This window comes from Leishmania major, chromosome 7, assembly GCF_000002725.2.
Source record: "Leishmania major strain Friedlin complete genome, chromosome 7".
Classification (NCBI taxonomy): domain Eukaryota; phylum Euglenozoa; class Kinetoplastea; order Trypanosomatida; family Trypanosomatidae; genus Leishmania; species Leishmania major.
In genome coordinates, this window is record NC_007248.2 from 216,382 (window position 1) to 232,500 (window position 16,119).

Genomic DNA, 16,119 nt, shown 5'->3' on the forward strand with positions numbered 1-16,119 from the left:
GCTTTGCTGTCTCTGCAGAGGCTAGTATGGTGAATCGGTTTGTGCATCTTCATCTCTTTCTTCCTCTCATTCTCTCTTTTCCTTTTGCCGACACACAGACCATGGAATCCAGTAAAAGTCACGAAAAAGTAGGCGGGCGCTTGGAGAAAGTGCTGCGCTGCTACTGGGATGGTGTTCCTGTGCCACTTATGTGCAATGAAGGCAAGCAGCGAAGTCAAACCTTTGTGTGTCGGAGGCTCGCCTTCGCACCAGATTACCATGGTGAAACTATGGAGCTGCCACTTTTACAGACACAAAAAAGCCAACTTTTTAGGGCGCTTTGTGAATACGTTGATTCCCCCCAGTCCGTGAGCTGCCGCATCGGTTCCCATTACTCACCACATGTCGGACTATTTCGTTTTGATGAAGGAAAACGGCTTCATGGTGCTTCTAGTCAGGACAGCGAGTCAGTTGTGCGCGTACCCAAAGAGTGCTGCGAGAAATCTGATGAAGGCACGAATGCCGTCTCCATGCTGCATCGTCGCATTCGAACGGTGAAAATGGTGTCTCTGTACAAGCCGCTGATCAAGGAATACTCTCCCCTCAGCAGGCATAGCCTGCGAAATATTTTGATACTAGCGAGCAGAGGATGCACCTCTATCTCCAAGGAGGTCGTGGCGCGCGAGATATGCGACGTGAACGAAGCGTACGCAGAAGCAGTATCAGAGGGTATCTTTTACTATATGTGCCTTAACCATCTGTTTCGAAGGATTTTGGCTCCACTTCAGCTAGCGACTGAGCCGGAGCCCATCATACGCAGCATCACTTACGCGGCAGCTCAGGAAGCACCGCTTTCGCGGGAGCACTTCAAAGCGGCGAAAGAGCAGCTCAAATCTCAATTGCTTTGGAATCCTCTCACTGGCAACTATTTCAGAGGGCTAATGTCGATCTGGGAAGAAAAGTTTGCGCGACTCCAGTTTTTCAGCATTGACGTGACCGTTGCTTGCATCGACGTCGTCGCTTTTCTCAAGCAAGTGTGCAAAGCGATGAGCTCCGCCGTTTCACGAATTCGCGTCGAGTTTTACGGCTGTGTCGAAGCGCTCTTTTTTTCATATTTCAAAACTGCTCGTGAGGTGCTGCTCCTGACTGAACGGGAGTATGAGGGCAGCGTATTCAAAAAGGTTTTTGTTGCCACAGAGGTATTCTTAGTCAACAGGATAAGATCCCTTTTTTTCGATGCCCTGGATTCCCTTGTGCGATTTTTCGATTGTGACGGACTAACCAACGAGGTCAGAATATCACCGCGTGCTCGACGACTGCCTTCCTTGCGTGTTGAACTAGTCGTCGGCGAGAGCTTCCAACCCCGAGCCCCATCGTTCTCTCTTCTGCTGTTTGGCATAGCGGACTTTTTTGCAGAGGTAGAAAAGAGCATTAATGGCTTACCAAGGCTGGCTTGCGCAATTTTCCGAGAACCGAGGCTCGGCGACAAGAAACTCACCATTGTGTCGCACGTGGAGATGGCCTCGTACCGTGCGTCGATCACAGGAGTGTTAGAAGGCGCATCAGTGCTGATTAACAAGATTTTGTCCTCCTATAGCAAATTTTGCAAGATACCAGTGCACAACCTTGCCATTGCAAAGACGGGAACACCGGCGGAGGTGGAGGAGCTCGTGGTGCTCGCGCGACGAAACCTGACCGATATTCGTCACGTCTCTCATGATGTTCTGTTCTACGGGCGCCTTGAGATCAGTTGCCGTCCGTTGCGGTTGGAGCTGACGCAGAAGTGGGAAAATTATTTGTCAGCCTTTGTGTCTGCATTCCAGAACACCATAGTGAGTATTGTCGACGAGGCAAAGGCAAAGAGCCGTGCGATTCTTGACATGCTTCAAGCCACCCCTTCGACGGTGCAGGAGTTGGAGCAGCACTTGCGCAATACCGAAGCGGCGATTGCTTTGGCCGACTATCTGTGCGACACGAGCCACAAACAGATCGCCGACAGGGTCAGCTGCATTGAAAACCTGTTTATTCCAGTCAACGAGCATGCATGCCGCTCCGTACTTGAGTTCAAGAAACTTCCAGGTGAGCTTCGAGGCCAGGCCGACAAAAGCGGCGACATTCGAGCCAAATGCACACCGCTGTTGAGGCGCAAGCTCGAGAATGTACGTCGTACCATTCGTGACTACTACCGAACTCTTTCTACAGGTGTGAAGGGGTTGTACCATATGTTCGATTTGGACACTTGTGACATTGCAGCTCAAACCTGTGCCGAGCTGCGCAAGCTAGTCGAACGCATCGAAAAAATGCAGAAGAATATTAAGCACGAAATGATGGTGCTGGGTCTCCCATCCGAGGACTCGTTCGACGATTATTTGCCCCTCATGACTCACTTCGAGACTATCGAGCAGTTTTGGATCACAGTGTTCGAATCGACAAAACTGCGTGAGCTGTACCGGACACCAGTATCTTCCGTCAATGCTAGTGGCTTTGTCGAGCGCGCCCGTGAGTGGCGTCGGCTCATTCACAGCTCCATCCGCAACTTGCGCGCCTACCCCGCCTTGGTTCATCTCGGCCGCGAGCAGGAATTGGCACTCGCCAAGTTTGAGGAGCTGGAGCTGTTTCTTGAACTCATCACGACGCCTGGACTGCGCAAGAGTCACTGGCGTGACATCGCGAAGCTGATCTCGGTACAGTTGCGGGACGACGTCATGCTGGTGACGAACATGACAGTTACAGTAAAGCGCTTGCTCGACGCCGGCCTGCTCGACCACATTGTCCCCTTGGCGCAGATTGTTAGCCAGGCTCGCTGCGACTACGAAGTGGAGAACGAACTTGAGGAGATGCGGAGCTATGCCAAGCGCACGCACCTTGTTCTGGAAAACACAGCAGCCAAGAATGACCTGAGCGCACTGCTATTGCAGGAGCCTCAGCGTGAGATGATGTATCGTATCGAGGAGTACGTGCTCAAGTGCCGTGCGATGCGACGCCGGCCCAACTTGGGGCCATCTGTCCTGAAGTCCTTGGACGAGTGGGTTGACGCGTGTGAGAAGAGCCGCGGCGTGCTTTTGGCGTGGGATCAGGTGAAGGGGCGGTGGGTAAATCTGCGTGCGTGCCTGTCCTCGCTGCGGAGTGCGGTCGCCGAGGGTATCTGTTCGGCCGAAGAGGCACGCCTCATCACTAAAAGCCTCACAATGGCTTCAGATGCCTTCAAGGAGTTGTGTGCGATCTTGCGGAAGCCGCAGTTTTCTCTCTACACAGCCATGATGCAAGACACAATTCAGGATTTCCTTCTGACTATCAAGTCAGAAGTGGACGATGCGGCTGAGCTGCTGCGGGGCATGACGGAGCGCCGTCGAGCTCTGTTCCCGCGGTTTCGATTCCTGCCCGACTCAGAGCTCATGGGGTTTCAATCCGTGCAAAGCGCTCACAGTTTTGCCCACATCTTCCAATACCTGTATCCGGGTATCACCGATGTAGAGGTGATAGACGGGGTTGCCACTGCTGTGGTGGCGGCGGATGGCGCACGCTTGCCCTTGTCTTCTCCCTTGGCGCTCACGAAAGATACCCCGGACGCTTGGATTCAGTGCTTTGACCGTGCGGTGCGCGCCTCTCTCGTCGCTGCAGTCAAGGAGTGCGTGGCTGCGTATTACCGATGCAACCTGGAATCTTGGTTGCGGCAATGGTGCGGTCAGGTAACGGTGCTCGCGCTGCGGATTCTACATACGGAGGGACTGCGGCGGGCACTACAGCTCGCTGGGCAAAATGGACTGATTGCCTACATCACCAAAGTGTCAGACCTCTGCAGCGCTATCAGCAAGTTGGCGCAGCGCGGATACGACAAAGGCGTGAAGGGTGGGCAACCGCGCAGCTACGAAGCCGTCGTGGCAGCTGCTCTGGCGTACGAGGAGTTCGCCTTGAGAGAGGTTCAGCTAGCGGTAGAATGGCACGTGAGCAGTGTCACCGAGCTGGAGTCTACTCGTGTCGTGCAGACTTTTCTGACACCGGCGGAGGATGGCATCTGCGTTCGCATGATGGGCGTTCTCTTCGACTACGGGCTTGAATTCCTCGGGCATGCCAGCGCACCCATGATGAGTGCGGCGCAGTGGGTGCAAATGGCGCCAGTGCTCGTCGATATGGAACTGTCCCGTAGTGTTTCGCTGGTGAGCGCCAGCGACGACATTGCGGCGGAGGGAGAGGTCTTGGAAGCTGCCGCGATGCTGCTCGGACGCTTCTTCTTTCGGGTTGAAGCCACAGAGCATGTGCCCACCGAAACACTTCAACGTTTGCTACGCGGGTGTGTGGAAGTTGGGGCGTTGGCGTGTGTGATGAACTGTGAGGCCGTGCCGAGGGCCGTGCTGGAGGAAGCCGTTCTGCCTATTGCCACCGCCTCTGTCGAGCAGCGCCGTTCTTCCGTCTGGCAGCTGCCCTATGGTGGAAAAGACGACATGGTTTCGGTTTCCGTGCACCCGCTGTTCCGGTTGGCCTTCTCTGCCGCTGCGCCGGTAGCGTTGCCCCGCAGTCTCGACCTCATCTGCAGAGAGGTGCGCGTAGCTCCCTTCGATGTTCAAGAAGCGCTGCACGATTATCTGACTCGGACGGGGGTGGTACCAGCGGGTCCTCTGTCTGCTGAGGAAGCGGAGTTTGCCAAGCTGTACCGACAGCTGCAAGAGTTGCATCCGACCGTCTTCACGGCGCGTCAACTGCGCGTGGTGCTGCGCGAGGCGTTCGCGAGTGTTGATGCGCGCGATGGGAGGGGGCCTACGGTCATCGGGTCGTCACAGCAGCGAGTAGTAACGCGCCTTCTGACTGCCTTGGGAAGTGTTTTCACGGCTTTCTTCTCCACAGACGGCGAGGCGGTTCAACGGAGCTTAGAGACGCAGATCAAGGCGAAGCTACTGCTACCCTCGTGCCATGGGGTCGCGCCGCCGGGCTGGTATGACCCGCCTGTCCAGCGGACCACACAAACCGCGGCAGCGGATGCCTTGCTCGAGCGCTTTACATCATGGATGAATGTTCACCGGCGTGTGCTCCTTGTCGGACCGCCGTTCGCGGGGAAGACGCGACTGTGGCGAACGTGGGCTGGTTCCCAATCGCCACTGATCGTCTCACTGTCTCTCATATCCGCGGCGGACTTTTATGGCACCTCTACGGAGCCGAGTTTTCTTTCCTTGATCACTTCACATATGACGGCTGCTCGACACAGGAGCAAGGCTCCCGTTGTAGTGATGGAGGATGTCGGCTCGGCCTCATCCTTTGCACTCTTCCTGGGTTCTTGGCCGGACAGGGCACGGGTGCTGGAGGGAGAGCTGCACAACAGCAACAGCGTCATCCCTAGCCCACTGGTGCGCGTGATCGGCACAGCGCAGGGGTTGCACCACGTTACACCCGGGACCCTCAACCGGTTTGCGATGATGGCGCTCGCGGGGCCATCTTCGTGGCACGAAGGGATCTCTCACGCGCTGGGCTCAATGCCGGACGCAGAGTGGGTCGCGAGGGTGCTGGAGAAGCTTTTGCCACCGCTGGTGGAGCGCGCATCGAGGGCCTCGCCCGAGCTCGTAGGAAGGGCAAAGGAGCTGACAAACATGTACGCCGTGGCCCAACGCGCGGCAGCTCTGTGCAGTCGATGGTACGCCTACGCACTCACGCTTCATACACACAGAGGAGCGCTGGAATTGGAGGAGGAAGAAGACGAGGTGCCGCTGCGCCTGTTTGCCGTGCGCTGTGCGGTGATGGCGGCTACGTGGTCGGTGGGACTCTCGCTCCCTATGGGGGATCGCGATATATTGAAACTATCGCTCCTCGGCGCAGAGACGGACGTGATGAAGGCGCTGGCGGACTGCGAGCTCTCTGGAGAGATCTTTCCAGTCTTGTCGAAGGATAGCGTGAGTCCGCTCGAGCAGGTCGTCCTGCCTCGTGGGTGGATATCATTTGAGGAGGCAGCTACGCGCACCGACTTGCCTCTGTCGTGGTCAGCAGATACCCACACCGATCCGCATCTCTGCGCGTGGTCGCAGGTGTTTTTGACACCGTCACGAGCGGCGATACTGCGGGCGACGGAGTGTTTGATCAACTGCGGCCAACACGTTCTCTTCCATGCCGGCCCCGTGGCCGGCAAGTCGACGCTGTTGCACACTATGAAGGCGAACGAAGTCGATTGGGTTGTGCAGGTGTACAATGCAAGCGGCGGCATGCAGCCCATTCACATCCAGCAGAGGATGGCAAGTGAGCTGGTGCAGCGCTCGGACGGACGCCACAGCCCAACTCTGGGGCGGCGACTTGTGGTATGCATCGACGATTTGCATCTGGCGCCGGTGGTCGCACGCAATGGCGACGACGAGGCGCACACCGCCGCGATGACGCTCGGTGGGTGCTTGATACGCTTCTGCGACAAGTTCCGTGCGATCAGCACGCCAAGGACTGGCACCATGCCCCTCGCTAACGTTGTCTTCTGCGGCTCGAGCCTGTTTCAGGCCGGCTCAGGGAGTCAATGCAGCACTGGGGCTCTCAGCGGGTGTGTGGATGTGCGCTTGCCAGGGTTCGACAGCGACGAAATCGCGTGCGGCGTGCACCTGTTGTGCAACTTGGCCTCTTCTCGAAAGCGCACCAAGGAATTTTCGCAAGGCTGCGCCACGTTTCTGGGGCTTGTTCATGGCGCCTACACACACCTGAGACTGCGCGTTGCTGCCCTTGCGCCGTGCCCCATGGTGGCCGTAACACACACCGCATTCACACCAGCCTCGTCTATTTCCGCAGTGTTGTCCACGCCTCTGAACACCACAAATGTGGATGCATCGGCGAGCCGGCAAGGCAGCATTCCGTCATTTTACGCTGAGTACCTCCGAGATGCTCTGCAGGCGGCAGAAGTGGTGCGACTGCACTTGATCAGCAACGCGTCGGATGTGCAGGTTGCCACACGCGTTTTCCTTGATGTGACAGCCTTTTACGAGGCGCAGCTGCGTGCGCCGCCATCGCCGAAAGTAACGCAATGCTCAGAATCGTTACCGTTGTCGCCACCGCCGCCAACGGTAGGAGTAGGCCTGGAGGCGAATGACGCGTTACGCGCGCTGCACGGCTCTGCAGTCGAGGCCGCGGAGAGCAGCATGCGCGAATGCATCCGTGGCAGCGTCAACTTCGCAGACTTGGTCCCTCAGCTTCCGAATCTCCCGGAGCCTGACGCGATAGCCGCGGAGGACGAGTCGTTCGTTGCTGACTGCATTGCCGAGTTTGCATCTGCCTTGCAGGACGAGAGAGAGGAGGACCTTTCGACGCTGGAGGAAAGGCGTGGACCAGGAGGCGGGGCGAACATCAAAGGCGTTCCAACGCGAGCCGAGACGCGGTGCGCCTCGGTGTTTGTCAGCTATCCGGACTTCCTCAGGAAGGCAGCGGTGCGGTCAGGGGGTGCACACAAGGGGATGCTGGTGCGACGGTCGTCAAGCATGGCTGCGCTGAGTGGCAATTCGTCCTTGCGCGGATCCTTTGCCATCACTCCGGGATGCGCAAACGGGCTAAGTATGGCGGCGGCAGTGTTTCAACAGCAGAAACTGCGCCCCTCTACCCACATCGTGACGACTTCTACGTACCAGACCACGTGGCTCACCACGCGCCTTGTGTTTCTTCAAGACACGCTTTCTGCTCCCCATGCGCAGGTCGTGTTTCTGGGAGAGAGTGCGTTTGGCCTGCGCCGACTCTTTCGCTTGTGGTGCGCTAACACACATGTGCCTCTCATGTGGTTCCGAATGCATTCGTCTGCATCCCCTGCAGAGGCGAACGCCACCTTCCGCCATGATCTTCGCTCTGCCATCACGTTCGCCTGCATGAACAGCATCCACGCGGTCATTTACCTCCCCCCTGAGCTGCTGCGCATGCCGGAAGTGCTATTGATTGTGGACCCACTAGTGCGCAGCGGCGATGTATCGGGTCTGTTCTCGGACGAGGAGCGCAACTCTCTGATGCGTGGCTTCCGTGTGACCCATCCGCGATCACTAAAGCCGTTTACCCTGGTCGACGACACTGAGCTGCGTGACCGCCTCCGAAGCTCCTTTAACTTCGTCTTCCACCTGCGTGACGCGGCAGAGGTGAAACGAATAGCGGCCGCCTACCCTTTTCTGCGGCAGCATAATACGAGCGTGCTGCGGCTGTACACGGAGGCGCTGCGGAGCTCGTTGGTGCAGGAACTGGTGTTGTCCGTTCTGCGGAGCAGCGGCGGTGCGGATGTCGACGGCATCCCCACCCTCGACAGCGACGACACGGAGGAGGGGGAGGACGAGGGCGTTAAGGAAGGTGGCCGTGATGGGGATGATCGCCCTGTGAGCCTGTCGCAGCGGGCTGTGTGTAGGGCTCTGTGTGCCATATTTGCACATGTCTCCGAAAGGCACCCGACCTCCTTGACGCAGCTGGTTGAGTTTGTGTCACTGTACCGGGACCTGAGTTCGGCGGCGCGCGTGGAGGTCTTGGAAAGCGCTAGAACGGGCACGGTCATCATGAGCCGCGGAGATGAAGCAGTACAGATGGTGAGGACCGTTTCACAGCGAACTCGCGCGATCGCTGAGGGGCTGGCCGCCGAGCAGCTGCGCATAGCCTCGCTCTCTGAGAGGCTGCGCGACGAGGAGAACGAGCTCACGACGCAATCGCTTGAGGCACAGGCGCTCGGCGACAAGCTGCAAGAGACGAGGGAGGCTCTCGTCTTGCAACGCGCAACCCTCGCCGATGCCCTGAAGAAGGCAGAGGAACGACTGGAGAGGGCCGCGCGGCAGCTGCGAAAGGCGAAGGTGAACAACATGCGCGCACTCGCCGTCTCGCGTGTGCCGGACAAGGGTACCCTTCTTGTCCGATGCCTTTACGCGGTGCTCGGTGAAGACCTTCCAAAGCACAATGATAACCCTCACGAGCTGTGGAGCACTGCCATGAAACGGGTGTGCACAAAGGAGTTCACGATGACTCTCACAGGGATCGCGCCGGATGAAGACCGGACTGCCTTGAAAACCTACCTTCTGCTGCGTCAGGAGCTGGATGCGGTGCGGTACGCGCCGGCGCAACCATACGCCCAACTATTGGCCGACTTTGTAGTGGAGTGGGTGGACTACGGGAAGTTCCGCGCTGAGGACTACGCAACTGGCGTACAGGACATTGAGAAGTCTGAGGATGACCTGAAGGAGGGCGAGGAGCTCTACGCGACGCGGCTGAAGGGCGTGCAGTCCGCTCTAGGGACTGTGGCGTGCACCAAGGCTGAGATCGATGCAGCACAGCGCTCCACGGAAGCGTTGCAGGGAGAGCAGCGGCAGTTGGCGGGCATCGAGGCCCGACTGATGAAGTACACTGGACTTGTCGACCGTTTCTCACGATTTCTGGTGGCGCCGGCGGACGTAGCGGAGCGCGCGAAGTTTGCGCGCTGCGCCGCCGCGGATACTTTCCTCGTCTCTGCCTTCTACTCGCTTCTTGCCATGCACGACAAGGCTGAGGACACGTATGTGTCCTTACAGCAGCTTCTCGTCGAGACGGTGCATCCCAGGCTGCACTCCACAGCGCCGCAGGAGGCATTCGCCTACATGCTGTACCAGACACACGCCCCACGCACCCGCGCGCTAATGTTGCCTGGAAGCGAGCACTTCGCGTGGGAGTACAGAGCCCTTTTCATGGCGCTGTTCAAGCGCGTCGCTTCGCGGTGGACTTTGATCGGCGCGGCAACGCCACTCATCGAGCAGGAAGTGTGCAAGTATCTGTCTCTCTCATGCACGGGCTGCGTCGTCATGTCGATGACGGACCCATCAGCGAAGGAGCGGCTGATCGCGGCTATGCGAGCTGGGGAAGGTGTTCTCCTCCGTGACGTTCACGACCCGGCGTCGCTCGATCTCATCCGCTACCTCAACCCTCTTTACTGCAAGCTGAAAGTGCACTGGAACGCAGAGCTGGGTCCACGGAGGGGGTCGACAATCATTGCGACTGCGCAGTCACCTCAGGCATTGGCCATGCCCTCTGCTCCCCGTCATGCGGACGAGGAGGATGCCACTGCACGGTCCGTCTCGCTGTTGCTGGAGGGCCGGGAGGTACGGGTCCACCCTTCCTTTTATATGGTGTGCACCTCCTCACTGGCGGTGCCCGTCGAAACGAACGCGGTCTGCGACGCCATCAACGTCTACAACCTCTGCACCCCAATGCCCCAGCGGCTGTACTACGAGTGTCTGCTCCGCGACGCCGTTTGCACCACGTCAGTGTCCACCAAAATGTGCAACATGCGCGAGGAAATAACGACACAGCAGCAGGTCTACTTCAGGGTCCTGCAAGAATTCGTGCAGGTACACGATGCTGCTGCGAAGCTTCTCGCGGCGGACATCGGCGACATCCGCGACGGGCTGCGCGGGGACACGCTGGTGGCGGACGCCAATCGCGCGCTCGCCGACGTCGACATGTACGAGGGTCAGCTGTCCCAAACCGTCTACTACGTGCAGAGCTGGCAGAAGGCGGTGCATGAAGGCTGGGGCCCGGTGCTGCCTGCCTTGGAGGCCGTAGCAAGCTTTGCCGAGCTGATCGAAGCGGAGAGGCTGCAGCGTCCGTGGAGCGCGTCTGCGTTGGATAGATGTCTGATGGATATGGTACGCTTTCCGCCCGTGTTCATGCGCCACTTTGCGCCGCAGTCGTTCAGTGATCTTCCGGCGCCGCTCAAACGTTACTACGCAACGGTACACTACGTACAGCGCGTGGTGGAGCAGCTTGCCGCCGGCTGGCCTGTACCAGTGAGGGGCATCTTCTCGCTGCTGCTGCTCGCGTCGGCGATGGCGGCCGCACCAGTCGTTTTTGCTGCGAAGACCGACGCGCGTGTGCTGACGGCAGAGCAGACACGAGTGTTACAGGTTCTCCTCCGAGAGGGACTCAGCTGTGCTTCGCTCAGTACAGGAAAGAACGAGAAGGATGCTTCGATCAGTTCCTTGTTCTCGCTTCTCTCGTCTGCTGGTGCAACAGAGGAGGAGCTGCGCCGCGGCATGCTGGAGCTGTACACCACTTCTGAGGATGCTTTACTCCACCGTGTGGCGCGAAGAGGCAGCACCGTTCCAGGCGAGGAGAAGGACCTCAGCAACGACACCGAGGCTGATGTAGACGAGAATCAGTTCTACGTGGCGCACTTCTTCTCGTCCATGGCGAAGCTGCAAGTGGAGCAGGCAAACCACTACGCCGCCTCCCTCTATGGTACTTTCATGGAGTCCGTCACGCGTTTGGAAGGTACAGCAGGTGAGCCGAAGCCGCCCGCGATGCCGCTCGCCGCGGACGGGCGCACTGGCAAGCGTTGGATGCGCACGTCAACGGATATGCCGTCGCAGCACATTGCCAATGAGACACAAGAATCAGGCATGAACAGCTCTCGCAGCGACAGCGGGAAGGACAATGCAGAGGAGGTGGAGCTGCGTGATGTCATCTCAGTGGGGGTGCAGATGGAGCGGGCCGCGATGGCGCAGCAGCCTCTCTGCCTCATCACCGACTCAGGACTTACAAGTTCTCTGTCGTGGCTTCGCCATGAAGCTGTGGAAGCGAAGCTCGATTTTGTCTGGCAGGAGTTGAATCTTTGTAGGGCGACTACAGCAGTCTATTCTGCCGCGACGGTATCGCCCGCCAGGAGCGGGGCACGAGGTGCCACGTTTGTGACTGCGACGCAGACCCTCATCTCGCTGACGAAGCAGTTCCGGTTCTCAGGGAAGGGCAGAGGCGTGTGCCTGGCGCTTGTCGTGGACGCAGATGTTAAGGAAGGCGTCAACGAAAAGGACGCACGCATCTTCAGAGAAGAGTTGCAGTGGTTACTCTCTCTGTACACCAACACCTTTCGACCTTCAGGTGGCGGCAAAGTCGGAGCGGCAGTGTATCTTGCAGTGATTTGCTCGCCCGCAACGGAGCGGGTGCTGTGGAGAGGGGCCGCAGCTGGTCACGTGACGCCGTGCTGCTATATCCCGTTGAGCACCATAACCCCCCAGCAGCGCCTCGTCCAGCTTCTCCAGCCGTCGCGCCGCTATTTTACTGACCGTGGTGTTGTGCAGGCTTGCGAGACGATTCTGCAAAACGTGGCGGCAGAGATGGCCCATCGCAGTAACATCAACGCAACCCACAGCCCCCCTCCAAATAATACGATGCGCGTCCGGGGACCGACCCTTGCGAAGCTGACGATACACCAAAATGTCGCGCAGGCGTCGATGCCGCTGCCAACGCTTCCGCGTTTCACTTCGCCTGCCGCCCTCACCGCCTTACAGAATGCAGTGGAGAATTTGCTGTGCTGTGCTCATCTGGTGCATCATGAGATGGTGGTGAGTCATGTGGTGTCCACCATACGTGAACGCATGCGCTGCGAGGGGAACAAACTCGGCTGCTACGTCGACGATCCAGCCCCGCTGGTGCAGCTGCATGACCTGCTGTCTGAATGGGTTGTGCGGTGCTACGAGGCGCTCGTTGCTAACCTCAGCAGGTCAACTGCTGAGGAAGTGCAGAGCCCCACCAACGACAGGGCTGCGGCAGCCGAGAGCACTGCGAAAGCTGAAGGCGCGTTCTCGAAGGCGTCCTTTAATGGCGACCTGGTCCTTCCGCTTGCATTGCAGTCCGTGCTGCAGCGCGACGCGGTGGAGAGAAACGCCCTCCCGTACGGCCTGAAAGCCTACTACTATTTGCGCCGCCGGCAACTGGGGTGGCAGCTTCTTCTGGAGCGGCACTTTCAAGCGACACGGCAAACGTCACAAGAGCCCACGCCCGTCAGCTCTCACGCCAGCGTCGAGCGCTTTACGCACGCTGTGCTCTCCATTATGACTGCAAACTCGAAGATGGGTGACGCACTGCCGTCTCGCAGTTCTGCCAGTCGCGACAGCAGCTTGGTGGATCTCCAAGTGCCGAGTGCCGCCGAGTTACCACTTCACCTCGAGCGATCGAGTCAGCGTTCGGCGCAGCGGAGTCTGGTGGAGCGCGCGGTGAAGCAGTGGCGCACGGGACTGTTTGCGATGGCCCGGCAGTTCGCCTTTTTCTTCATGTCTTGCCGCCAACGCAACGACCCACTTCCAGCGGTGGAGCGACAGGCGCAGTGGACCATGCTGCGTGCCTTGATCGGGACCCCGGAGCACGGCGACGAGGTCTCTTGTCTCTGGGGGCAGAACAGCGATGCCTACTCCGCCGGAGAAGCGTGGCAGACGCTTATGCTTGATGCACGCTACCTTGACCACTTCCGGCTGGAGGTCGACATTTTCCCCTCTGATTTAATGGAGCTGTGTGGCGAGGCGGCGCCGGCGAGACGGCTGCGGCGCATGCAGCTGGACAGCCTTTTGCATCTGTGCTTTCCTACTCGCGGCAGCAGCACCTACGAATCGAGCAAGGCGGCATATAAGACGCTCGTCGATATTCCAAGCACCGCTCCTGCCATCGCGGCGGCGGAGGATCTAGGGCGGCCCGCGCACACTGGAGATGAGCCGGCCAGCAACTTGGCTTCTCCTGCTGTCCCCGAAGAGGCCGAATCGAGGTGTGGGGAGTCACCGCTTCATTTGCCGGCGGCATCCTCATCATCGCATCGGGCTGTGGTGGCGGACATACTGCAGTCTTTTTCCATGGGCCTGGCATGCCACGCACCAGTCACCGTCGGCGAGCCGTACACGCAGGTATGGCTGCCATCTCTGCGTCACCCTATGCTCGATCTCGAGTTTCTCACAACGATTGTGCATCGCCCTGCGTCGTCGCCCAGCGATTCCGCCACAGAGGCACGAGTGGCGCACGTCACGTCGCGCGACGATAAACCCTTCGCTGATGGCTTGTTGGAGGAAGGCCAGCAAGACGGTCACTATCGTTGTGCAGGCGAGAGGGATCACAACGCTGTTGCTAGTCGGCTCATTTTGGTGGTGACGCAGCGGCGCTATCTGTTTCCGTCCGACGTTATACTTACGGGTGCTCGACTGTCTCTGGCGCTCGTGAGGCAGCTGGCCGCGCAGACGCAGTGGTCGGCGGGTCGAGATGGCGACGAGACTACCGCAGGGCTGACGGCGGCGGTGGTGGTGGTTCGGAGAGTGCTGGTCCGACCACGCGTCCAGAACGTGGAAGGCTGTTGGGAGAGGGAGGAAGCGTCTGCTCGAATACCTACCTACGAGGTGGGAATGTGGATGTGGCCGACAACTTCATCGTGGGACACAACTCATAGCAGCTCGCAGCTTCGATGGTACGCCGTCACGTGCTCACGCCTACCGGCCGACGCGCTTCTGTGGGACACCACGGTCGTGTGCCGCCCCACTGCGACATCGGTTGCTCACTCCTCGTCCACAGCGTCAGAGCCGCTGCGACGTCGAGAGGGTGCTGCAGACAGCACGTTCGTCACGGAGATGCAGGAGTCGGCAAAGACGGCTACACCGAAGCAGGCGGACCTCGACGCACCTCGTTCATGGAGCGTTACTGAGGTGCCGGTCCCTGTACGGTGGCATCCTCTCTCAGGCGACTCGAGCAGGGGTGTCAGAGGAAAAGGTGCTATCATGTTAGAGCTCTACCTCTGCGTCGAGTATGAGCCACTGGCGACACAGAGCTATGGTTTCGGGTCCGATGCCTCGAGCAGCTCCCCATCGTCGTCGTCGATGACTACCGCCACCGGTGCCTGTGCTTCCTGTGCCACTCGAGGGGCCTGGGACACACTGCAACTTCACGAGACTCTCGACGCCTACGTCTGGATAGAGTGAGCCGGCGTTCTCACGGCGCACACGTCGTGCACGCATGGAGCAACGCAGGTGAAATCTGTGCGCCCGCCCATCGCCTCTTTGCCTGTCTGTCTCTCTCCTGCTAACTGTTGTGACCTCTGATGTACATAGGCGGCAAATTTTATGCCCCCCCCCCAAAAAAAAAAGAAAAAGAGCAACATCAACACAGGAGCCATAACAGAGGGAGGACCCGATGAGCTGGTGGTGAGCACGACTTGGCCACCGCGCAGTCACACAAGAGTCCTCTTCACCACTAGGTGGGCCATCGTTTTCTCCTTGTCTTGCGTGCGTTCAGTGCGCTTGCTGAGGGTGCTCTCTTTCAGCTTTTCTTGCCCGGTTCCCGCGGTCTATCAGGCGACCCCAGAAAGGGCACTCTCTTGCCTTCTGCGTGTCCCCCTTCGCTCCGGTTTTCAGGGACCGCGCACACTTGGCGTTCGTGACGTTGTGCCTGCCAGACACACCTCTAAACCAGATCCTCTTTCTCGTCCCGTTCGCTTCCTCCCTTTTTACGCTATACCCCCATCCACCCATACACCCCCTTCCCCCTGAACACGTGTGTGTACATGTGCATTCGAACTTCACGCCTCCGGCCACCCACTCCGTCACCACCAACAACACACACACACACATCATACGCACGCGTACAACACATGGAAGCGAAGGATACGTACGAGTGTGCGCGCTGTCGCTTTCCGCTCTTTGTCCCCCCCCCGTCCCCCGTTTGTAAGCCCCCCTTTCCCTTTTCTTTTTGCCCGTTTCGCTTCACCGTCTCGTTCCCACACGACACACAACACACGAAAGGATCCTCTCCTTCTTTCCTCCTGTTTCCTCTTCCCTCTTGTTCTGCACCTCCTGTGTCGGTCTCTCTCTTTCCCCACCCCCTTCTTGGTCTTGTCCCGCTCTGGTGAAGCGTGTGTGCTGGCATTTTGCCAGTGTCTGTGTGTGTGTGTGTGCTTGATTGCGCACCTTTCACACCCCCTTCCTTGCCCCGCCTGCCTCGCACCTTCCCGCTCTTCCATTCGCCCTTTCTCTCACAGTGCGCTTCTCTCGCCACCCCCTACCCCTTCGCGCTCTCCCCGTTTGATAGGGCCTCTCTCCTCTCCTGCTCCACTCCCCCCACCCCCGCAGTTGCTGCTGGCGGTGTTTGAGCTTCGACAGCGCTTGCCGTGCCCCACGCGCGCGCTCTCTCCTATCCATCTTTAATCTAACGGCGTCTTTTATTCTTGTGACCCTCCCTCTTCGCTCTACCCGCAAGCCGCCTCTTCAACCCAGCCGATCTCTTTCTCCTGTTCTGACGCGAGGCACGGGTGAGACCAGGGTGTGTGGGGGAGGGGGTCAGTCATAGCGACGCGCACAGGAACCCCCCCTCCCCCCCCCCCACACACGGTATACGGTATCGGGAATCTGTTGATCAGCGGTCGCCGTCTTGGGAGAATTGCTGGAGAAGACTCTG

At 58.9% G+C, this 16,119-nt stretch overlaps 1 protein-coding gene across 1 annotated transcript; it reads left to right on the forward strand.

The window, feature by feature from the left end:
* Window positions 1–26: 26 nt before the first annotated feature.
* On the forward strand, window positions 27–14,648 carry LMJF_07_0480 (conserved hypothetical protein; the record flags this gene model as incomplete). Its single annotated transcript, XM_001680902.1, has 1 exon — window positions 27–14,648. One exon carries the CDS (start codon window positions 27–29, stop codon window positions 14,646–14,648), a length of 14,622 nt encoding a protein of 4,873 aa, XP_001680954.1.
* Between the last annotated feature and the right edge of the window lie 1,471 nt (window positions 14,649–16,119).